Consider the following 25,741-nt stretch of genomic DNA (forward strand, 5'->3'; position numbering starts at 1 on the left):
CAATAAATAATGGCATAATAGCAATAATAATAAGAAGAAAATAAATAAACAAACAAAATGAAAAAAAAAATGCATAAATTAAATTATGACATAACATAACTTAAAATGCAGCTTAAAGAAACATCAATAAGGTCTAAGTAAGGAGTCCAGACTTGATGAAAAGCCTCAGTAGACATATGAATGACACAGGTAAGAAGTTCTAAGCCAAATTGATTTAGGGTCCTCTTTAAGCCATTCCCCTATGAACCTGATCTGGCAGGCCAATTGGTATTTTCTAACATTTGGCAAATCTAAGCCCCCCTGAGAACTAGAAAGCTGCAATTAAAGTTTTAGCCGTGGTTTACGCTTATTCCATATAAATGAACTAAGCCATCCATTTATTCTTTAATTCTTTTATTTGGCATTATTATTGGTATCATCTGTAGCGAATAAAGAAGCCGAGGCATTATTTTCTAGGAGTGGAATAAAATTTACTTTAGATAATTGACAAATTGTGGGGGTAATATTAATTCCTAAATAAGTGAAACCTGGGTCTGAGACCTTAAATGGGAAGGAAGACCTATTAAATACCCGTGTGCCCGAGTGTTTTAAATGCAGTGCAACCGATTTGGAAAAATTTATCTTGTAGACAGAGAAGCTACCAAATAAATTAATTATATCTACTAAACTTGACACTGAAAATTCATAATTAGAAAGAAAAAGCAGGATATCATCTGCATAAAGGGAGATTTTACGCTCTTTAGCACCTACCAACACCCCAAAAACAGTCGTCTCCTGCCTAATTGCCTAAGCCAACGGCTCAATCGCTAAAGCAAACTGCAATGGGGAGAGAGGGCACCCCTGTCTAGTACCCCGAAACAGAAAAATTATTCGACCTGTAACCATTAGTGACAACAGCTGCAAGAGATGAAGAATAAAGTAAATTAACCCAACAAATAAATTATCACCAAGGCCAAACCTTTCTAGACTGTAAAATAAATAAGGCCACTCCACCCTGCTTATTCTATCTCTTAGGCTCTCCGTGCCCTGCTATCCAAACGAATAAGGAATTATGGATTTGATCAACTGGTCTCTGAATGCGATTGACACCATCTTCTCGACGAGAAGTTTGGTCTCGGGATGCCCACCTGTCCTGCGGGGACGTTTGCAGCTGGATACGTGATGGACGGGTAGGAGAAGTGGCGTGTCCTGTGCCTGGCTGCTCTGTCTCTGGATGATATTGAAGACATTTACCTATTTGGAACTTTGATAACAGGGTTTCTGCTGATGGGCTTATGCGGGGCCCTGGCATATCGACGATTGATGAAAGCGGCCAGTGCTGCTCAAAACCCCACTAGGCTGGCCGACTTGATTGAAGCGCTGATGGGGAGGCTTGCTAATAATCAGACTGCAATATTAGATCGCAAACTGGAAAACATTGGGGTGAAGTTAGCAGCTTTGCAACAAAATTTGGCCAGATCTGGAGACGAGTGATGGACATTAAATATCTGTGAAATTGGCAGGTATTGACCTAAAGTTGAAGTATCTTTCTACTCTTTCGGCTTCCCTGTGTTTTCTTTTCTCCTGCCAGACGGCCTCGGCTGGAGGAAAACAACTTCTCCCGGATAGCAAGATAAGGAGACGCTCTGAAATTCCTGATCCCTGTCAAGGACACCTGTTGGACTCTTCAGGCTTACGCACACACACCCACAGATAAACAGCACGACACTTCCTGGCCCCAATCCAACGCCTTCGTATGCTTTCATCCACTGGAGGGGGTAGGCGGGTCTGTGTCCAGCGCCTCCATGGCTGCAGGATCTGATGGCTGCCCACCCTTACCGGACTATATCCACACCCCCTGTTCCCATCCCCTGTGGCAATGTTTTGTCTTGTCGGTGTGTTTTTGTGCTAGATTGCTGGGGCTTTTTCTTTCTCCCTGATCTCACATTGCTCTAACTTAAGAGCAAGGTGAGAGGGAGTTTTTTTTTGCCTCTATTTCCTAAATGTATTTTATTTCCTGTTCCACCTCCTGTGACCTGTCTTCCCTGGAGTTGTGATGTCTGTGCACGATCGGGGGGTTCCATTTACCTGCATTTCGTTGCCTTGTACTTGTACATGTGTGATGACAATAAATTGAATCTAAATTGAATCTAATGACTCATGAGGAGGGTAGTAAAATGTAAATTTAGTTCGCAGTGGGTTTAGAGTTCGCCAAACATCAATGTAACCTGATAACCTTATTTACATAAGGAAGATAAAGTTTTAGATTACTTAGAGGGAGGGTAAGTTTTAGGGGGCAGTCTGTCCAGTAAAGGGTTCAACACACAGTTAAGATCCCCCCTATGATCACTTTACCTGAAGCAATATCTAACAAGTCTGAAAAACGCTTTGTGAGAAGCTCAGATGTAAAGTTTGGTGGGGAATATATGTTTAAAAGTGTTATCTCTTCTCTGAACAACAATCCTTTTACAATTATATAACAAACTTTCTAATATTTAACAGTATTTAAAATCTTAAAATGTACATTTCTATTCACAAGTATAGCTACCCTCTTACAATTCGTTGTAAATGAAGAAAAATAAATATGACCTATTCACTTGTGTCTAAGACTGGAGTGTTCCTTGTCATTTAAATGAGTCTCCTGCAACAGTGTTACTATGACTATGACCTTACTTAGTTACTATGACCTTTTATGTGAAGTTGCTTTGACACAATCTACATTGTAAAAGCGCTATACAAATAAAGGTAAATTGAATTGAATTGAACAGGGCCAAATCAACATGCTCTTTACTTAGCCAATCAAAAACCTTCCGGATTTTCAGTTTTCCATGTAAACCCCTTACGTTCCATGTAGAAACTCTTAACCTGTTAGTAACCATTTATACACTTTTCTTAAATGTAATGGGTAAAAAGAGAATAAATGTAACCTAAAGCTTTTCATCCATAAAGTCCGCTGCAATAAAGTTTCACATATAATAAAACAAAACAAACCAAAAAAATGTGAAAACGTGAAAATAACGAAGCATTTCTGGGCAATATAACATACAATCGAATTCGTAACAAGATCAGAAAATAAGTATGACAAATATAACCTATAAAAAAAACTCCAAAAAGAAAAGGAGGCATTTTCCTTTCTCAGGGAAGAAATTCCAGTCCAAACAAACCATCCGTTGCGTTTAGAAAGGGAAAAAAAAAAGTTCAAAAAAATAGTCCAGAACTTACAAACACAACTCACCCAGGAAGCAAACAACGTATCCACATTGTCCACACCGCTCAACATGAAGTATGAGAAATAAGTAATGTTACAGAACGCAAATCACTCATTCTGGTTGGTGCTCGAAATGTCAACGCAAGGCAAAGTTAAATAACACCGCTATTCATGATATTGCAATGTTGCCAGTTGCAGCCGGATTTTCCCACTGATCCTTTTCGGACATGAATTCTGAAACAGCAGCTGGTGTACTCAAAACCTTGGTGGAATTACCGACAGTTACTAGCAACTTAGCGGTATATAACATTGCATTGCGGGTTCCAATTTCTTGCAAACGAAGTTTAACCGAGTCAAATTCCCTGCGCTTACGAAGCACCGCGGCAGAAAAATCTTGATAAAAGGATACTTTGCTGTTGTTGAACACCAGGTTTCCATCTATGGACAACTTTCTGCTCTCAAGAATTCTCTGTTTATTTCCCAAGTTATGCATGCGCACCATCATTGGCCTGGGTCTCTCTTTGACACCTGGTCTCGGTGCTAGAGTACGGTGAGCTCTTTCAATCTTAACATGTCCTGCTTTAGTCTCCAAATGATGAAACTCCGGGATCCATTTTTGAAGAAATAACACAGCGTTAGAGCCCTTTGCTCCTTCAGGTAAGCCAAGAATGCGAATGTTTTTGCGCCTTCCTCTATTATCTAAGTCGTCTATGTGATCTGTAAGTGACGGGACTTGACTTTCCAGCGTAAAAACACATGCCTTCTGTAAACTCCTCCACCGCATCGATTCTTCATTCGGCCTCATCCAGTCGAGTCTTGCAATTCTCCAGTTACTGAGAATGAATTTATACGAGCTCAGCTAGAGGGTCAAGTTTTGCATCTATAGTTTTTGAAATCGATTCCGTCATTTGTTGAAACGCCTTTGCCATGGAAGGGCTTAACTCAAAATCACCGCTAGTTTCGGCCTCATAGGGTTCCGGTGACGAGGTCGGGGAAGAGTCTTTCTTCTCGGTTTTCTTTGCAGCACGAGGCATTTTCAAAAAAGATTGTGGCCAAAAGATTCCAGAGACATAATACTATAATCAAAAGGCATAAGGTTGCGTCTGATTACAACTAGTAATTTGTTGATTGGTGCGGGAGCATGTGAAAAACGCTGTTAGCAGTGTACTTTTATTTTGACGAGAGGAGGGGAAAGAAATAAAGAGGACGAGGAGCGTCCACAATTGGGTGGGAACACTTTGGTGGAAACAGCTTAGGTGCGTCCCAGATCACATACTTAGTACAGACATAGTAGTGCATTCACACAGAAAACTCAAAAAAGAGTAAGTGCACTTTAATTACCCGGATGATGCATTTATTCAACCGTTATGGGCACTTCAAGCAATCAACAGCCGCTGCTTTGCTAATGTAGCGGAAGGGGCAGAGCCATCGGGCACTCATGTTGGATTACATTATGTATTTTGCATATGAAAGCAAGATTCTCCTATGGGAGTGATTATACCGCCTCCCGATGGTGAATGCGGTTATACTCATGGCAGATATTATTTGGTGCGTTGGTCATTTATTTCACTAATATGGCAACCGTCTAACATCATCAGGCAAACGGTTTTAATTTCTGCTTAGTAAAAAAATCATTAATGTTCCATTTGGGACAACACTACATCAAATACTATGCTGTTGAGTGTGTAAGTGCATAAGTACATAGTCCATAAGTGCATAGTGTATAATGTGCCATTCAGGACGCAGCTCTTGTTTGTATTCGAGGGTTTTATTTTCATTTAGTCATTTAGTCATTTAATTTTCAATAATTCTTTGAATTCAAGCCCCGAAAACACTCACAACTAATATTACATTATTATTATTTATAATGTTTACACACTGTGAAATAGGCTAATCCAATCCAATATGTTATTTTAAGAAAAAAAAAAACACACTAAATAAATTTTAGTTTGTTTTTATTCCGAGCCAAATCAAATTTTTTAGAAAAATACTGTGGCAATTGCATATATATTTCATATAATTATGAATGTGCTCCAAGCATCTCGTTTATATACACTATGAACAGCAGCTACTCTAATTATTCTCTTTATTCTCTATTTCAACCTACGTATACTCATCCCGAGGCCCCCAGAAGTGCCCCTGAAGCGATCCAAGACCTGCGATGAGATGATCCCAAGGTTTCCACAATCCCAGACCAGGCCGTAGTAGCTGCGCATCAATGGATTCGCTCTTTAGTGTTTGGACTCTCAGCAGTGAATATTAAAACACACTGAACTGAACTGAACTAATCTATACTCAACTGAACTTAAACTATGAAAACTGGACTGACACTGTTTCAATTCATCATAATCTTCTAAGTGAAGTAGCTTTGACACAATCTACATTGTAAAAGTGCTATACAAATAAACATGAATTGAATTGAAAATCAAGTTGTCGGTATCTCCTCGCAGTTGAAATTAGTCGTTATAAAATAAGGACGGATATTAGCACAGTAGTTAATTTATGTCCTGTGGAAAAATAATTTTAGTGATCTGCTTGTCAATTTATTTATATGTTTTTGATGAAGAAGCATTCACCTTAAAAGCCCTTTATACCATGCACTGGACTGTTTCTCAGTGTTCCGCTGGTAACCTCTTTAAATAAATTATTATTTAGGCCTATTACATTATTAATTTAGTATTAAAAAAATTCTTTACATTCTTTAAATTTTTCTGGGCACTCAAAGCACTTTACACATAGGGGGAATCTCCTCATCCACCACCAGTGTGCAGCATCCACCTGGATGATGCGACGGCAGCCATTTTGCGCCAGACTGCACACCATACACCAGCTGATTGGTGGAGAGGAGACAGAGTGATTACGCCAATTATTATATGGGGAGATTAAGAGTCCAGATGGACAGAGGCCAGTGGGCAGATTTGGCCAGGATGCCGGGGTTAAACCCCTTCTCTTTGTCGAAGGACATCTTGGCATTTTTAATCCCAGAGAGTTGACACAGAGAGTCGGGGCCTCGGTTTAACATCTCATCCGAAAGACGGCGCTCACTGAGCAGTATAGGGTCCCCGTCACTATACTGGGGCATTAGGACCCACAGACTGCAGGCTGGGCACCCCCTGCTGGCCTCACTAACACCACTTCCGGCAGCAACCTAGCTTTCCCGTGTGGTCTTCCTACTGCTTAGCTTTGGTGGGCGACCATGTGAGAGTTGCAGAAAGCTAGCTGCCAGCTATGTACAATAATTAAGACAAAATCTAAAAGAAACTAAAATACAATCTACAAAGAATTGTAAATGAAAACTGTAAAGTTTATGTGACAGTTAATTGACTGTCTTAGTCCTATCACTTTAAAATAACCAACTGTACATCTCTATATTTAGCCTAAAGCACTGCTTTATTTTTTTATATATGTTTGTACTTTTATTTAAGTTGTCTTTTATTTCTTTAGTTTTAATTTCCAAAATGAATCCTCAATGCACTTGATAGGAGTTAACAAGGTTTTAATAATTAATGAAGGAATAATATTTCATCTTCATTTACAAGTAGCAGGGTATTTACAGCTACTGTATATTTCTGTCCGTTCGCATCCCATCCATTTGTGCCCCCTGGCTCCATTGTCACAAGCTGCTATTACACCTAAAAACGTATTTTCTTTATACCTTGGTCCTGCGTCAGTCATTTTGAAGTGTCACCCACTATATATATATATATATATATATATATATATATATATATATATATATATATATATATATATATATACATACATACATACATACATATACATACACACACTGTAAAGAAGTAAGTATTTACGGTTTATAAAAAAAAGTAAAATAACGGCTGGTATATAACAGAAATTTACTGTAAAATAATAGACATCAAATTGCAGAAATCTCCTTAAATAAAATTTTCTGGTAAATTTTTGTAATTCAACCAGTTTTTTCCCTGGCTGCCGGAAATAAACCATAAAATTACGGATTTTTTTACAATGTACACACACACACACACTCACATACATATACATATAAATATTATATATATATATATATATGTATAGTAGTCAACATTCAAAGTGAATCAAAAATGTTTTTCAAAATTGTCATAGGACAAGAATGGGTGTTGTTCAATAGTTTTAGAACAGCTTTGATGAAATGTTTGAAGTGATCCACTGCAAATGTTGACTACTGTATATATACTCATACATTGTTCACAAAATCAGGCACTGCAGATTAAAAATGTGTTTTAGTTCTGTGTTAAATAGAGCTGTTGTTAAGTGAGCGTGCAGTGCATGACTGCCACCTAGATCATATCCTGTGTAGCCTACTTCTAAAACAGTCCCATGTGTTCCAGCCTATCTCAATTAGCCTAAATAATCTGAGTTTATTAAAAATACATGCACTGGTATTTGAACAGCACATATAAAAAAAGTCAAAAACAACAAACCAATTTATTGTTTACTTATTTATTTATTTACAGGTACTTAAAATGGATTTACTTGACTACATCTAATTATGTTTAGGGGTAAAATAAATACCTGTGTAGTTAACAGGTAATGGCAAAAAATTATATTGAAACAAAGGTTTATTTATTTATTATTATTTTTCATTCTGTACTGTCAAAACATAAATAAACTCATAGATACATATTAATGTATGTAATAATATTACAGAACCACCTGTTCTATTGAGGACGTATGGGGTGGGTGGGTGTGTTGCTATGGCGCAGATCCATATTACTAATAAATTCAGGAGTTGAAATGGTACGTGGCTCAAAAAAAGATTAATGGAGAGAGATGTGTATCACTCTAAACCTCTGCCTGCATCTGTCCTTTATCTTTATTTCTGCCATTTCTGACTCCTGTCAAATCCAGGGACACTTCAAGTTGAACAGAATGTATAAGGATGGAGATTTTATTATTGGAGGCCTGTTTGAGGTTCAGCACCTCAAAGTCTTTCCAGAACTGAGTTTCAGAACGGAGCCAGAACAGCCAAAGTGTGAGGAGTAAGTGAACAAATCAAACAATAACAAATTGTTATGTAGACTGAAAAAAACTTTTAATTTTTTTTATTTTATTCCACTTCAAATGTATTAAGTACTAAAATCAACTGCTACATAAATTATATATTGTACATACTGTACAGTAATTCTCAAAATTGTGATTGTGTACTGTGTAGTTCCACTGATGTCATTTAGAAAATATGAAAGTATTATTTGCATTATTATTTGTCTCATTTTATGCTTCAGATTCTATATGTCAAGCTTTCAGCAGGCACAGACCATGGTTTTTGCTATAGATGAGATCAATAAGAATCCAAACCTGTTGCCTAACATCACACTTGGTTACCATCTTTATGACAACTGTTTAAAGCTTGTGGTGGCATTCCGGGCTGCTACAACTCTTATTAGTGGGACAGAGGAGACATTTTCAAACTTCAACTGCACTGGCCCACCACCAGTGATTGCTATCGTTGGGGATCCTGGGTCCACTCATTCCATCGCAGTTTCTAGTGTACTGGGCCTGTTTCGTGTCCCATTGGTAAGATATGACATTATGATAATAACACTGTTTTTATGCTACACTTACAATAATGATTTTTCCTAACTTATTTCATGCAGATTAGCTACTATGCCACATGCTCATGTTTGAGTAACAGGAAAAAGTACCCCTCTTTCTTCAGAACAATTCCCAGTGATGCCTTCCAGGTTCGGGCTATGGTTCAGATCTTAAAATATTTTGGATGGACCTGGGTTGGTGTTCTCTATAGTGATGATGACTATGGAATTTATGCTGCTCAGTCCTTCCAGCAGGAAATGCAGCGGTTCAAAGGCTGTGTGGCTTTTTCTGAAATAGTGCCCTATGATAATCATAGAGACATTCAACGCATAGCGGCAGTTATTAAGGCCTCTACAGCCAAAGTAGTCGTGGCATTCTCAACTGATCTGTTACCCCTGATGGAAGAGTTGTTACTACAAAATGTGACTGGCAGGCAGTGGATTGCAAGTGAGGCTTGGTCCACCTCCCCTGTCCTTCACCTTCCACGTTTTGTTCCTCTCGTTAGGGGCACGCTTGGCATTGCTATCCATCGGGGAAAGATCAAAGGACTTTATGAATTTCTGCTACAATTACAACCTGACAAAGATCTAAGAAATAATATGGTGAGAGTTTTTTGGGAGAACATGTTTAGGTGCAGTTTTGAGAATGGCAACAGTTATGGAGAAAAAATGTGTACAGCACAAGAGGATCTAAACAGCACAATTAATGAATATAATGATGTATCAGAGCTGAGAGCCTCTTATAATGTCTACAAGGCAGTTTATGCTCTGGCACATGCACTTCATGACCTGATGCAGTGTGAGGAGGGGAGAGGACCATTCAGTGGGAACAGCTGTGCTGATATAACAAACCTGAAACCTTGGCAGGTTAGACCTGGAGCTTATTGCACCATAAATCTTCATAAATTACAGAAAACTAAACAGGGAAAGCCTAAACATTTGTATGGTAAATTTATTTGATAATGTTTTGCAGATGGTTCCCTACCTACAAAAAGTAAACTTCACCACAGGGTTTGGGGATCATGTGTCATTTGATGAGAATGGAGATGCTCTGGCCATTTATGATGTGATGAACTGGCACCCCAGCTCTGATGGGTCAATTGTTGTCCGCACAGTTGGTGTCGTAGATGAAGGGGCCTCAGCAGGGAGAGTCCTCACTCTGAATGAGGATGCATTATATTGGAACTTTGAGACAAAAAAAGTAATAACCATATAAATTTAAAGTAATCCTTTTTGTTGATATATACCCTATTTCTATATAAAGCTATGGTGACGATAATAAAAATATGAATAATTAATCAGAAAGGCCAGGTTTTGTCTTTATGCAACAAAGATAATAACAGAGGTATGAACACATCATAATGTACCCTTCAGCCCCCACGGTCTGTGTGCAGTGAGAGCTGCCCTCCAGGAACCAGACGTGCCATGAGGAAGGGACTTCCTGTCTGCTGTTTTGACTGCTTGCCATGTGCAGATGGGGAGATTTCTAATACATCAGGTAAGGATCGATATTCTTTATTCTCTCTCTTTCTCATATATTTGAGAGAGCGAGAGAGAGAGAGTTTATGATTTTTGCATGATTCTGCAAATGATAAACCATTGTTTGTTGGTTTTTCTATTCTTTTTTTATAGATTCTACTGAATGCACATCATGCCCAAATGAATTCTGGTCCAGTCCAGAAAAGAATCAATGTGTCCCCAAAGAAGTAGAATTTCTGTCCTATGAGGATCCCCTGGGCATCTCGTTGACCACTGCCTCACTGCTTGGCACCTGCTTTTGTGCTCTTGTGTTGGCCATCTTTGCTCATCACCATAACACTCCTGTAGTACGTGCCAACAATTCAGAGCTCAGCTTCCTGCTGCTTTTGTCACTCAAATTGTGTTTTCTGTGTGTTCTGCTGTTTATTGGTAGGCCACAGTTGTGGACATGTCAGTTAAGACATGCCATGTTTGGCATAAGTTTTGTCTTGTGTGTCTCTAGCATCCTTGTCAAGACTATGGTGGTAATAGCTGTGTTCAAGTCATCTCGACCTGAGGGTAAAAGTGCAATGAAATGGTTTGGAGTGGTTCAGCAAAGAGGTACTGTTTTGGTTCTCACTGCTGTCCAGGTTGTTATATGTGCAGTCTGGCTATCAACTGCCTCTCCAACACCCCATAAAAACATCTTGTATGTCAGATCTAAAATAGTATTTGAATGCTCTATTGGCTCAGTGGCTGGTTTTGCCATTCTGTTGGGTTACATTGGCATCCTGGCAGCTGTAAGCTTCCTGTTAGCTTTTCTGGCAAGGAACCTACCAGATAACTTTAATGAAGCCAAATTCATAACATTTAGTATGCTGATATTCAGTGCTGTGTGGATTGCATTCGTTCCAGCATATGTGAGCTCTCCAGGTAAATATTCAGTTGCAGTGGAGATATTTGCCATTTTGGCTTCTAGTTTTGGACTACTGGTTGCCATATTTGCCCCAAAGTGCTACATTATAATCTTACATCCAGAGAGAAATACTAAAAAAGCCATCATGAGAAGAACAGAAGAAAAGTAAAAATATATAAATAACCATGCTGACTGTAATGAATTTAATGTAACAGTCTGTGTGAATTTAATTTCAATGAACAGTGACTTCCATCATTACTTCTATCTCATGATCATATTATACTGTACAATACAGCTTTTGAAAGCTACTAAGGTGCCCTATAAAGAAAATATGTATATACAGAGGCATAGTCGATTTCAATACATGGAAATGACCATACCATAAGCCTCAAACACTATTGTTTATTGTGGAAAACAGAGGCCAATGAAAACACAAGACAGACTCTTGGATTGTTTATGGAGATATTCATTAGCACACCTCAACATTTGAATTACTTTAGGTCCTGTTCGACACTCAAGAGCCACCAAACTTGTTCCAGAAGGAGTGGTGTCCTGCAGACTTTAGCTCCAACCCTAATCAAACACACCCGAAATGAGCTAATATAGGTCTTACTAGATATATTGGAAACTTCCAGGCAGGTATGTTGTAGTAAGATAGAAAAAACTCTGAAGTGATACTGGCCCTCCTGGACCAACGTTGGTGACTCCTGTTCTATGTCACCAACGACCTGGACCTGACAAGCAGCCACATCACAGACTAATATGTTGCACACAGGATCATTAATATGCATTAAATGGTTGTGTTTTGAGATTATAACAATGATAATGTTCCTCCCTTTTTTTTAAGTTTATCAATGTTTATACTAATGTGGTGTGGGAGGTATGAAGCAAAGATAGCTGACACACAAAAAGCCAAATTACTAGTGAAAATTTGCCCAAAAACAGACCGACCAAAATATTCACACGTGTGCACTTTTAGATTCAAAATCACTCACACACATCGGAAAATCCACTACAAACAAGTGTGTAAAAAGTTAACCATTTAGAGAAGCATCTCCACACCACAGAATATCCTGATTGCCCGCTCTAGACACCCCCAGCTCCTAATGAAATAAGAAAACAAATTAAAATAAAATGAACAATACAAATAACAAACAACAACAAATCACTCTTAGTGAAATAAATATTTTAACAGAAACATATTAATCAACACAAATTTAGTTAGCCCTGTCTGTGGAAGGAAGCCACCTGGGTTTCATTTCCACACCAGCTCACAGGGCAACACTTGACATAAGAAAAGAAAAATAACACAATACAGCCACCAGGGAAGATAGAGGCAACATGGCAAAGCAGAAGGCCTAGTCAGGCAACAAGCAGTGTACAATGATTCAATTAAACAGCAACAAAAGAAACAAAAAAAAAGTTAAAGCAAGGAACAACAAGTTTTGCAAACAAAAATAAAGCAAAGCAAAAAGCTTTAAAGCAAAATAAAAAAAGGTTTAAGTAAACAAAAAGAGATAAAGCAAAACAAAAAGGTTTAAAAAGCTCCTATTATGCATTATAAAATGTCATATTTTGGTTTTGTGGGTCCCCTAAAACAGGCTGACATGCATGCAAGGTCAAAAAACACATTCACTGTCTTATAATATGCATTTACTTTTACATAATTATCACAATGACTCCCATATGAATTGTTCAGCGATTCATTTGTTCCTGCTGATGTTTGTACAGCAGATGGTGCGCATAGCATTAACAAGTTAAAGAGAATCGCAAGCTCAGAAACTGGTCCACATAAACTGTGTACTGACAAGTCCCTGTCAATGTCTGACAAAGTCCCATACATTAATAGTCTTTGGTGATGATTCTTCCTTTAACAAACGGCTGGCTATACCGTGGTATTGTTTGAAAATGAACTTTAACCCTTTATTCGGCATTTCTGGCCATCTCACAGTAATCAGATTACTCATCATGGGCTCTTTAAAGCAAAACAAAAAAGGTTTAAGCAAACAAAAGAAGCAAAACAGCAGAATCCGGCATGCACAGCATTGAAGCAGAACAAGCTGCAACTCAAAATTACTACATGGGATGCATGTCAGTTCCATGTCAATTATGAACAAGACAGCAGTCAAACAAGTAGGTAGAAATGTAAACAAACAATTACAAGCTAGAGATCGCACCAAGATAAACAGCTCAATTCCATAAAGTGTCTGAGACTTTGAAGGGGTGTGAATATGTTGGCTGACATGTGTTGATGTGATTGATGAGATCTCAAAACTCAGGGCTTCTGGTAGTACCCAGATCAGCAAAGTCTACTAAAGGAGGTCCAGCCTTCTCATTTATGGCTCCTAAACTCTTGAATAATTGGACACACTCTCTCAGCTCAAACCTAGATTAAAGCATACAAACAATGCATCACATAACAGTATGGCCTTCGAGGGCTTCAAGGACAACACATACAAAGAGATGATGCCAACCATTAAAGACTTCGAGGACAACGCATACACTTAATACCCAAATACACTTCATTAAACATGTAAACATAGACATCACCTAAATTCAGTAAAATTTCAGGTTAACTATGTATATAATAACTTATATTTGACTGTATCTTTAACTAAATATTATTATACTGATTAGACTCCGATGTGTCAAGCTGCGGTCACACTGGACTTTTCTCCCCATAGACTTACATTTATATGCACGTAAATGCAACCTCGTGTGGCAAGTTTTGCAGTTCGCTGCGTTGCAAAGTTCAAGCTTGGTGAACTCTGACCTGTGAAATCGTATCACTTGACTGCGTGAGACCAATTGAGGATCAAAACATGACCTCTCTGGACAGAAATTTTAAATATGGACCAATCGCTCGCTTTTTAAATGTCTAATTATCTTGTTTAATCACGCCCCGTTTCGTAGTGCCATACTACAGAATTTCTCTGCTGAAAAAAACAGCTTAAACCAGCCTAAGCTGGTTGGCTGTTTTTAGCTGTTCGACCAGTCTGGTTTTAGAGGGGTTTTGGTCATTTTCAGCCTGATCTTAGCTGGTGAAGCTGGAAAATGACAAGCTAAAACCAGTTTGACCAGCCTTGTTTAAGCTGGACATAGCTAGTTTTGGCTGGGCTCCCAGCCTGGCAAGGCTGTTCAAGCTGGTTTTAGCAAGTCATCTGAAAATGAAAATCAGTTTACAGTTATCACTGACCATAAGAACTTGCAGTACCTCCGAGAAGCCAAGAGGCTAAATCCCCGTCAGGCCAGATGGTCCTTGAAATGGTCTGATTTCATTACTCCATGACAAATCAATCTAGTACCAAGAATGGTATACAGTTTAACCCAAAGAATGACCAGTCTGTCAGATGAAGAAGAGCCATAGTCAGACATTCAAATAAATAAAAAAGTTTACTGAAGATAGTTTGCAGTTTCATCAGCAGAAGCCAGCTTCAACACTCGCAATGGGTTCCTAGGCCGCTCTGTTTTCAATCACAAATAAATAACAATTATACTCTCACATAACATCATTAACTGCGTCATACATATGGGTGTTCTAACCTGATTGGTTAAAACACAGATAGACTAAGAAAATTTCCACGTGGGGTGCGTGCGTACAATTCTGAACAATATCTTAAGCATAAACATCAGACATCCACTAGACTGTTTAGAGCTGACTCCAGACCTGTGAAACGGATCCACAATCAAATAGAACACAGACTTAAAGTATAATCTGTTTCTTATCTAAGGCGGAGTGTACTCTTAGCCGTCTTTATCAAAACTGGTTAAAAACCAGTATAATATCCTTACTACAAAAAGTATATCTTGAATAAAAAGTAGAATCACTTTAAAAGAATTAACCATAAAAATAGCAAAATCACTTTAGATAGTATTAACTCATAGAAATAACAAAAGAGACAGTTGCTTCCAGTCCTCAGCCCTCTCACTAAAGGTCTCCGTAACCTCTGACCTAGTTTGGTGACTCCTGAAGACAAAGTTAAAATAGACAGACAAAGAGAGGAGCAAGGACACTGAACATTCTTACATAAAGCAGTGTGTCACTTATTCATTGGTTCAAATCAATTTTAAAGTTAAATACTCATTCAAATAACCAAATAATTATATTTTAATAAAAAAGTAATGAGGAACAGGATGATGGAAAAGGATAAACGTTGATCCATGATGAGACGGATTGGAAGGCAGAAATCCGAATCCTTCACTCCAGACAGCCCCTCCAAACCAGAACACATCATCCCTTCAGCCCTCATCAAAGGTCTCATACTATGGACATTGGAGGAGGAAATATGTGCTACCACAATCAATGAGCCTGCTCCGCTGGGTTTCCAAGAAGGTAAAAACCTATGTACCATCCTCCCTGCAGAAGAACCTTCTGGGCATGACACACCAACTACCGGGCTCTGGACACCCAGGCAGCAGGAGGACCCTCTAGCTCCTACTGCTGCTTCCAGTCCCACGGAGACCCTGGTTCAACATTGGAGTGGACTTCATAACCAATCAACCCAATTCTAAAGGTAACACGTGTGCTGATTGTAGTAGATTGTTTCCCAAAGCTTGCAGATTATTTCCCCTCCAAGGTTTACCCACGGCCTTCAAAACTGCTGAAATGTTATTCCTTCATGTCTTCAGAAACTTAGGAAATCCAAAGAAAATTGTGTCAGACCAGGGTCCCCAATTTATATGGCATGTCTGGAAAGCCTTTTTAAAATTACTGGGTGTTACCCACAGGTTACCACCCCCAGAAGAATGGCCAGACAGAGCGAAAGATCCAGGAACTTGGACGCTATCTCTGGTCATACTGCCAGGACTATTAATACAGCTGGAGCCAATTCCTCCCCTGGGCAGAGTATGCACAAAACTCCCTCCTTCAAGAGACCACAGGTTTAACACCATTCCAGTGCATGCTCGGTAGCCAACCACCTTTGTTCCCGTAAACAGAGGAACCATAGAAGATTCCAGCTATAGACCACTGGTTTCAGGTGAGCAAGAGAGTGTGTATCCAACTCCAGAGAGTGGTGAGACTGGACAAGAGGTTCCCAGGTGCCGATGATCTCCCACTCCTTGATGCCAATTAGGAGACTTTCAGCTCCAACTTCCACCCAGGTATAGAATTCACCCCACTTTCCATGTGTCAATACTGAAACCCTGTTCCTCTCCCACCACAGAACCCCCTGGAGCTGATGCGGTACCCCCTCTTCCAGACATCCTAGAAACCAACCCGGTCTACACAGTAAGGAGATCCTGGATTCCTGACGCTGGGGTAATCTACTAGAATACCTGATCGACTGGGAGGGGTAAGGCCCAGAGGAACTATCCTGGGTGCCCAGAGCAAATGTCTTGGATCCATCTCACCTGCTAAATTACATGTTTCCTCCTGGCTTCTCGTACTCCGGAATTCCTTTCATGTGTATGTTGTGTGTCTACACCGGATTTCGCCATCTCTTCCATGAACTCTCATTCAACAGATAAGACTTTGAATACAATGTTTTCAATAAACTGCTCTGAATTCTACACTTCTCATATCAAGTCCTCAGTGTGTTATGACAAGAAGTTTTCTTTTGAGTAAATGATATTAAGCAATTGTCTGATGTTGAGAAATTTATTTGTCTTTTTTCTTTTTAGTAAATCCTGGTTGATCTTCAAAGATCACAGAGTGAAGAATTTTCTCAAAGCATGTGGCTAAAATCTTAGCCAATATTTTATTGTCTACAGCTTCTAATATATTCTAATATATTTCCATGTTTTCGTTTTATTATTATATTGAAATAATAAATGAAGAACCACTGAGCTATGGTCTGATAGTACTATTGATTCATAGTGACAGTCATGGGCGTGGTAGTGGGGGGAAAAGTGGACCTGACTACCCAGGGCCCCGTCTAGGGAGAGGGCCCTTTGAAATCCCACCAATTTTTTATTATTATTTTTTTTTGTAGCCTACTTCGAATTAATTGGCCCCTCCAATTGATGTCAATGTCATTATTTATTTCAAAATATATTGATAACACCCCCCCCTCCCCGAAATGGTTTAGTCCGCCCATAGACGGCAGCTGGCGGCAAACAAGTAACGCAGTGAGTCTAGAGCCTGATCATGCTGCGCAAAAAGCCCAAATTGGGCTTTCAAAAAAAGAAAGACAGGAAGGAAAAAGAAAGGAGGCAGAATGAGGGGAAGCAGCTGATGACTGCTTTCTTTTCAAAAGGTGAACTGAGTTTGCTTGTTATGAAACTACATCTAATTAAAGTTAACATAGTCAACTCCAGACAGCTGCTGCTAATGCAGGGCTCGAAATTGCAACCATTTTGGTCGCATATAATGCTGATTTGTGTACAGTCATTACTAGGGAAACCGTAATATTTTAGCGCTCCTAAAGCGCCCCCTTGTGACAGAGAATGAATTTTTATTTCCAATAATTTTTTTCAGCTGTTAATGGTCAAATTATTGCAATTATCGATCCATGTGTAAATGTGAAAGAAGTTAATTTGCCTTTTAAAAATCTAAACAATTAAGTAATACTAATATAAGAAATTATATACTTGATTTATCCCTTTTAATGGAATAAAGGTTGAAATGCCATTGTATTAGATATTTTGTGTCTGTATACGTCTGCAAGATGTCTGTTAAAGATCTCTTGATCTGGAAAGCACCTGCTGTATACAAACATCTGGCAGACGTCTGTATGATGTCAGTTTTACACACATTCTGAATTGCAAACATCTTAAAGATGTCTAATAGAAGTTTATTTCACATCTGATAGGAAACGTCTTGTAGATGTCTTGCAGATGTGAATGCAGACGTCAAATAGACATCTCCGAGATGTACGTGTGCTAATCAAAATCGGCCATTAAGAATCAAGATCGGCACATAACTAAAAAGAAAATGGGTGCTCCAAAAAGTTAGGAGCATCCCAAAAAATGTAGAAGTTGGGAGCACCAGTGCTACCAAGTAAAAAAGTTAATTTCGAGCCCTGTAATGTATGTATGCTAATGTTAAATCTTTAGCTTAGTTTGTCAACCAGGCAGCTTGCTGCTGTAAGTAAATTATGAGCTAGGCCAGCTAACGTCAGGTTGCCAACATTAACCAGTTTCAGAAACAACCAGTGGTTCAGACACACAAGCAGTAGCAGCACTGGCCAGTCCTGGCTGCTCTTCTGGAGATGAGGCTGAGACTGAGAGCAGAAATGAGGAAAGACAAGGTGAGATCATTGCTGAAAGGGCGAGCTCCCCCCTTGCTTCCTAATTGTGAGTTGTTTACCTTAAATAAGTAAGCCTTTTGATTCAGTGTGTGTGCTAAGTGCTATTGCCTACTGAAGACAGCAGAGCTGACTCCGTGGGAATGAGAACGTATACTGAGAGAGTGGAGTGGTGGAAAAAGTGTCAGCACAATGTAAAGTTACTAGCCCTACTATTGCTTAATGTTTGCCATATTCTCAAACTCCTTAATAAATTATCCGCCTATATTTCTGCACATGTAAATGTGCCTACCAATATCACTGTGTTCTCAAGTGCACACAGGTAATATTGATTTGAGCAATAAAGCAAATTATCATTTTTGTTTGGTGAAAAGCCCTAGCGTTGCAGCACAGTGCTGTGCTTAAAAGCTATAGTCAATGCTCAATAAATTCATGATGCTATCAAAGCCAATGAATAGGGTTGCAAAATTCTGGGAATTTTCAAAGTTGGAAAATTTCCATGGGAGTTAACAGGAATATAAGGGAATTAATGGGGATTTACAGAACTGAAAGGTTATTCCCTTAACAGGGAACTTAAATATCTATTGTAGCATAGATATTTCTTTAGCATAATCTTGGGTAAAACAAGCAGATTTAATGCAGCACACTTAAATATGTCTGCTATTAAATCACATGCACACTGCAGGGCTACTGAGGCTACACCCCTTACATGCACTGTGCATTCCTCCATCACATTAACTGATTATTTCTTCAACCCTGAAGTACTGAGGACACACTTGAGCTTGCCAACTACATAAAGAGTAATGATGAGGAATATTTTACTCAACATTCATGTTTTTGTTATTCAGTGGAAGAATTGATGATTCAGTACAAGAGATAAAGTTTTAAAGTTCTACTCTAAAACAAATCTGATAAAATATCATGTTGTTTACATTGTTTTACTATTTTTAAAAAACTAATTTTTGATATTTATGTTTGGATATGATACAGTTTGTTGAAATTATACCCAAATTCCATTTAATCTCCATTAATTTCCTTTAATTCCCATAATTTTTGTGGAAAGTTTTCAAATTTGTTGCACTTTATCTTGCACTGAAATGACTCTTGGAATACAAAGGGAGCTTGCTTTAACAAGTAGGTTGGGTTTTTTGTACGTTAAGAGGCTAATACCTATTTTTTGTGTTTGTTGGTGTAGAGAGTTCTGTATCAGATGCAGAAGACAAGGCAGGGTGCGATTCTGATTATGTGAGAGAGAAGGTGAGCTCATAGAGGCAACTTTAAGTTATTACCAGCAATTATGTGCTGTAGCAGTTTCAACTGAAATGAGCAGCAGTCTACTATTATCATACTACTACATACTACTACTATTATAGTACTATTATCAATTAAGATTAATTATTACATGTGAGACTACAATAAGGTTGAGGCTAACATAAATAATGTATATTTCATGCTTGTAGATGTGTTTGAGAGTAGTGAGGAGGCTGGGGAGAGAGAAAAGGAAGGGCAAAGTGAGGGAAATGAAGAGGAGTTGTCAGAGGACCCAGGACTGTGGCCAGAGAACCTAACTGCTCAGCAGAGAGATACTCTAGTTTGCAGACTGGCTAGTCAAAGTAGAGACCTGACCAAAGTGGCACCCAAAGACAAGGACGGCAAAGCATTCCCTAACTATCTTCAATACGTTAAGTCAGCCAATGGGCGGGAGAAGATTAGGAGGGACTGGCTGATTCACAGTGACAGTGCAAATGCTCTGTTCTGTATCCCATGCCTTCTGTTCTCACATGAGCAGACTAGGCCATCTAAAAGTGCACTGAACAGCAAGGATGGACTTAAGTTGGCAGACATCAAATGGCAAAAAATGTATAGAAAGTTCCCTGAACATGAGACACACACTCCCTATAAGCAGTGCTATGTAAAATGGAAAAGCCTTCAGCACTCATTATTGGTAGCTACAGGAGTTGATGGGCACCTTCAAAAACAGTTTCAGACAGAAGCAGAGAAGCATACCAAGATCTTAGAGAGGCTTTTAGATGTAACTCTTCATTTAGCTTCAAGAAATCTTGCATTCAGAGGCAAAACCTCAAATTTGGATGATGTACATAATGGCAATTTTCTTGGAACTCTTGAGCTGTTGGCCCATTATGATCCCCTCTTACAAGAGCACATAGAAAAAGTAAGACAAAAAAAGAAAGGGTCACGTTTAACTCAGTACCTAAGTCCAGACACCCAGAACGAGTTCATTGAGATCTGTGGCAAGAGAGTGCTCAACACTATCATGAAAGAAAGAGAAGATGCAGTATATTACTCTGTCATATGTGACTCAACACCAGACATATCTCATACAGAACAGAATGTGCTGTTGATATGATATGTACATCAAGACAAAGAAGACAGCGGTGTTTGGAAGATAGTTGAGAGGTTTATTGAATTCAAAGATTTTCACAAAAAGACAGGCCAGGAAATTTCTGAAATGATTCTAGAAGTGTTGCAGTCCAATGGCATACCTTTACAAGACTGTAGAGGACAAGGCTATGATAATGGAGCCAACATGTCTGGAAAGGTGAAAGGAGTACAAGCTCAGATTTTAAAAGTCAATCCGCTTGCTACATTCTCTGCCTGTGCTTCCCACACCCTCAATCTGGTTGGTGTCCATGCAGCTGAGTCATGTCCAGAGGTTGCAACATTTTTTGGCTCTGTAAACCGTCTCTATAATCTTTTCAGTGCTAGCCCAGAGCGATGGGCAATCCTGAAGGAAAAGACAGGGTTCTCTCTTCATCGTCTCTCTGACACTCGATGGAGTGCCCGCATTGCTGCAGTACGAGTTGTGGCAGTGCACTTGCCCTCCATCCTTGAGGCACTGGAATGTGTCTTAGCCACCTGTAGTTTAGCTAGTGAAGCCAAGTCTGAGGCAAATGGTTTGATAAGTTATTTCAAGACCTTTGACGCTATCGTCCTGCTCAATGTGTGGGTAAAGATTTTGCAGTGCATTGAAAACCAAAATGTAATTCTTCAGGCAGGAGATATTTCTCTGGATGTTCAGGCTGCAAACGTCAAGGCACTACAAGAGGAAATGCAGGCTCTTCGTGACAGTTGGGACTCACTGCTTGCAGAGGCCTCCCTAGTAGCACAAACAATGGATGTCCCTAACCATTTTCGGACTGAAGAGAGACGGAAGCGCAAAAGGAAACGCATGCATGATGAGATGACACAAGAAGATGCAACTACTGAAGACAGTGCAGAAAATGCATTCAGGAACAAAATATTTTTTGTTGCAATGGATAGCATCATCAGTGCATTGAGTGCCAGATTTCAGACCACAGGGTTTGGACAGTAATAAGCTGGGAAAGTGGAAGCACAGACAGTTTAAGTTTATTATAAAAACAGAGTCAATAAGACTCCCCCAAAGTCAATAAGAGCACAGGTATCAAAATTTTCATCAAACCACTTCAAATTGACTTCCAGAGGTATCGTTGCAAGAGAGAATTTAATTATAAAAATCCTGCCTGTCAGTAACCCCTAACCAACTGATCGGCTCCAGGTTTTATGTGCTGCAAATTATCTACGTTTAGTTTAACAAATGAGACCAATCAGACACACAATTATCTTGTTATATTGAACAAATAATGCACAAACACCCCCTTCTTGTCAGCCTGTTCGATCAGTGTGTAACCCAACCCCAATGGTATTCATGCCTCATAAAGAAATGTGTAAAAAGGAAGGCCATTTCATTATAAACAGAGACATGATTCTGATCCTATAAAACCAGATTTATTATTTATGCTTGTTTTCATATAATCATGTATTTCCTCTTAGTGTCTAATCAAGTGTTGTATATTCATCTTCTGTGTGTTAAAACTCTTGGAACTGATGTTAAAGAGCCCATATTATACATGAAATAGGGTCATATTTAGGTTGTAAGGGTCTCCAACAACAGTCTAATATGCATGCAAGGTCAACACTTTGATGGTCTTATAATCTGCATTTATTTTTACCTAATTATCCCAGCGACTCCCATATGAATCGTTCAGCGATTCATTTGTTCCCTAACCCCTCCTCCGCGCGAAGCTAATCTGCGCTGATTGGACCGATGACAGCCTGCTGCGATTGGTCGAGGACACTGACAGGCTTCAGCGCGAGACAGAGTGAAATGGCCAGCTGCTAATCAACAATATAAAAGTAGTCACAGTGCATACACGCTTCATAATGGATTTTGGCTGCCAGTGGGTGAATGTAAATACAGACGATGGACTAGAAAATACCAACGACTAACTATTTTATTGAGCAAAAAGTCCAAGAACTGGCGAGGAGATCTCCTAGCCCATCACAGTCAACCTGCTCTTTTCACACACACACACACACACACACACACACACACACACACACACACGCACACACACACACACACACACTTGCTCCGGTGCTACACACACACACATTACACTCCTTCCCAGAGGACACGACACACACGCCAAGAGCGCCAGTTCAGCTTGCTGGGTGCAATTTAGACACCTCACCTCGAACCTGAGCTGAACTATTTTGAAACTTGACCGTTGCATGTGTGTAGAAACAGCTGACGATCCGTAAACAAAGCGGCACGCGTTGCGATTTCAACATGGCTTTACACGCAATATGAGAAAAAGAGATAAACTGATACAGTACGCGCAGTTACAAGTAACAAAACACAACTAAATACATAATTTGCAAGCTAGAGTAAACGAGGCAATAATTTTAATCGCACGTACTTACACTTGTGAAATGGGGGAAGAAACTGATTCATGATGCACTGATCCATGTTTTAACAGTCTTTACTGATCCTTCCTTTAACAAACTGATGAAGTCTTCTTTGTAAGCATGTAGTTTCCAGAAGCACTCGATCTGCTCAAGGCTGGGCTATATTGCTGAGGTTTCATCTTTGATTAGACTGTCAAGTACATCCATCTGCACAGCGTGACTTCATTCGACCGGTGTCTGTGTGTGTCTGTGTGTGTGTGTGTGTTGCTTTTTTTCTGTTAGTGGGCGGGGCCGCAGGTTTCAAGTCTCCCGGGTTTGTTTCATAGCCGTGTCATCACGAAACACCTAATGACTCGTTATCAAGATAACTCGTTCGAAGCACTATGAGTCGACTCTTTTATAGATGAATCAACAGTTTTAAACACTGTACACTTACAGATTTAAGCCTTAGCTGGACATTTCACTTCACTTAGAGCTGTGTGACACTATATGGAATAGCATTTTCAAAAACCCATAATATGGGCTCTTTAAGCACTACTGCAGTTGAACAGGATCACAGATGTGTCATGCTTGATGTCAGGGCTAGATGGGGGAAAAAAATTGGCCCAGGCATTTTGGGCCAGAGAGGCCCACTACATTCAATCAAAATGCTATCTCTTTGTGCATGTCCAAAATGTTCATCAACTCCTATTTTACGAAAACACAAAAGCCATATATATATATATATATATATATATATATATATATATATATATATATATATATATATATATATATATATATATAAAATAAACAAATACAGACATTATTCTCAATTAATTTTTTGTATACTGCCAATAAAGATTTTTGTTAAGTTCTAAAAAATACACTATTCATTCATATTCTTTCGCCTTAGTCCCTTATTTATCAGGGGTTGCCACAGCGGAATGAACTGCCAACTATTCCAGCATGTTTTATGCAGCAGATGCCCTTCCAACCACAACCCAGTATCGGAAATCGCCCATACACACTCATTCACACAAACACTCATACACTACAGCCAATTTAGCTTATTCAATACAATATTCACTCAGCCTATATTAAATAATTAACATAACAAAAACTGCCTGCTGATGCATGGGTAAATCTTCAAAGAGAACAGTGTACTTTATAACCTCATTCACCTCATCCTGCTTGTCGTTTCATCCTAACAATGAAAACATAATAAGGAAATTTGTTTCATTTTGATATTATGATTAACAGACACCAAACTACATATTTATATGACCTTCATCTTCACTCTGCACATTTATAATAAAACAGGGCTTAAATATAACTGCCTCCTTTCATTTTCATTGAAAAAAACAAACTTTACCCCGTCTCTTTTGCTGAATATCAGTTTTAAAAATCAATAATGGCCATTATAAAAGTATAACGTCCAATAAATTTATTCGATTAAGACAAGCAATCAGTCAATGTGCAGAATCAGTGTGCATGGCTACATAAATTAATATAGTAACTTATCTCTGCACTCAGCCAAAACAGAGTTACCTGAGAACAAGTGATTCAAAAGACAGAAGAGTCATTAGATAGAGACAACAAGATGAATTCAAAATTACGTTTAACAACTATAGTGAGATGAGATCCATTAGTAGATCTTTGATGAACTGTCTGGTGTGCACTATACTCTCACCTGGGGTTTATGCTCAAAGCACCAGCTGAAATACTGGCTGCAGCTCTTGGCAGAGTGTGTGTGTGGTCATGTGATTGTCGTTTTAGCCGTGAACTAGAATGAACGGAGAACTTTTCAGAACCGCTAAATGAAACGCCAGTGTTTCCCGCAATTTCTCTGTGCCTCCCCTCCGTTTTCTTCTCTCTGACACTCTCTGACTATTTTGACAAATAAACATCGATGTTGCACGCTTACACAGAGCCCAAACTACTAGGAGTTTGTGATTGGGCCAGCCCAATGTCAATAACGAAAAGAACCAATGGGCTGCAGAGTGTCACATGGGCCGGCCCGGTCTGTCTGTCCAAAAAAAAAAGCATCTTACTTTCAGAGAGTCACAGATCACAGCATCATGAACTAATAAGACAGAAAAAAGATAGGCTGCTAAGTCTTTTATGGGCCGATCAGATCTAAGACTATGATCAGCCCAGCCCAAAAAGTACGTCGGCCCAGCGGGAAACTGCCCGGTCTGCCAGATGGCCAGTCTGCCCCTGCTTGATGTCCCTGCAGTGATGGTTTGTTGTGCTGAACAATGGTTCATATTTTATGTTAATACTTGTGCAACATATTAACATTTAAATTAATTTTAAACATTTCTTCATCATTCATTTAGGATGCATATGCAAATTACCAAGCTTAGGGACAAAGGATTGTAAAACTTCCCTTGGAAAGGTAACTTTCTCATTGGTCATTTCAGCTTCTAAAGCAACCTTGCAACCAGATTTTACGCGAGAAGATGTGTTTTTTTTCTAGTAATTAAATCTTCTACAACTGCATCCTAAGATGTGCTAGGCCTTGTCCAACCTTGTATTTCCATTCATCAAGATCCTTGGACTCAAACTAACTTCAGCAAAGATCAACTAGGGCACTCATACTTGTCGAGACTGCAAGTATCAAATCTAGACTCTGTAACAGATTCATTAAGTATCATCTACACCATTTTGCAAAGCTGTTTGAATTATGAAACTGATGTTTGCTTCAGGCTGTAGATCTGCTGAAAAT

General features: G+C 39.1%; 1 protein-coding gene across 1 annotated transcript; it reads left to right on the plus strand.

The window, feature by feature from the left end:
• Positions 1 to 7,978: 7,978 nt before the first annotated feature.
• Positions 7,979 to 11,282, plus strand: LOC130245671 (extracellular calcium-sensing receptor). The gene is made up of 6 exons (XM_056478425.1): positions 7,979 to 8,187; positions 8,431 to 8,722; positions 8,803 to 9,606; positions 9,713 to 9,940; positions 10,114 to 10,237; positions 10,372 to 11,282. Exons 1-6 carry the CDS (start codon positions 7,979 to 7,981, stop codon positions 11,280 to 11,282), a joined length of 2,568 nt encoding a protein of 855 aa, XP_056334400.1.
• Positions 11,283 to 25,741: the final 14,459 nt, after the last annotated feature.

Source organism: Danio aesculapii, chromosome 18, assembly GCF_903798145.1.
Source record: "Danio aesculapii chromosome 18, fDanAes4.1, whole genome shotgun sequence".
NCBI lineage: Eukaryota > Metazoa > Chordata > Actinopteri > Cypriniformes > Danionidae > Danio > Danio aesculapii.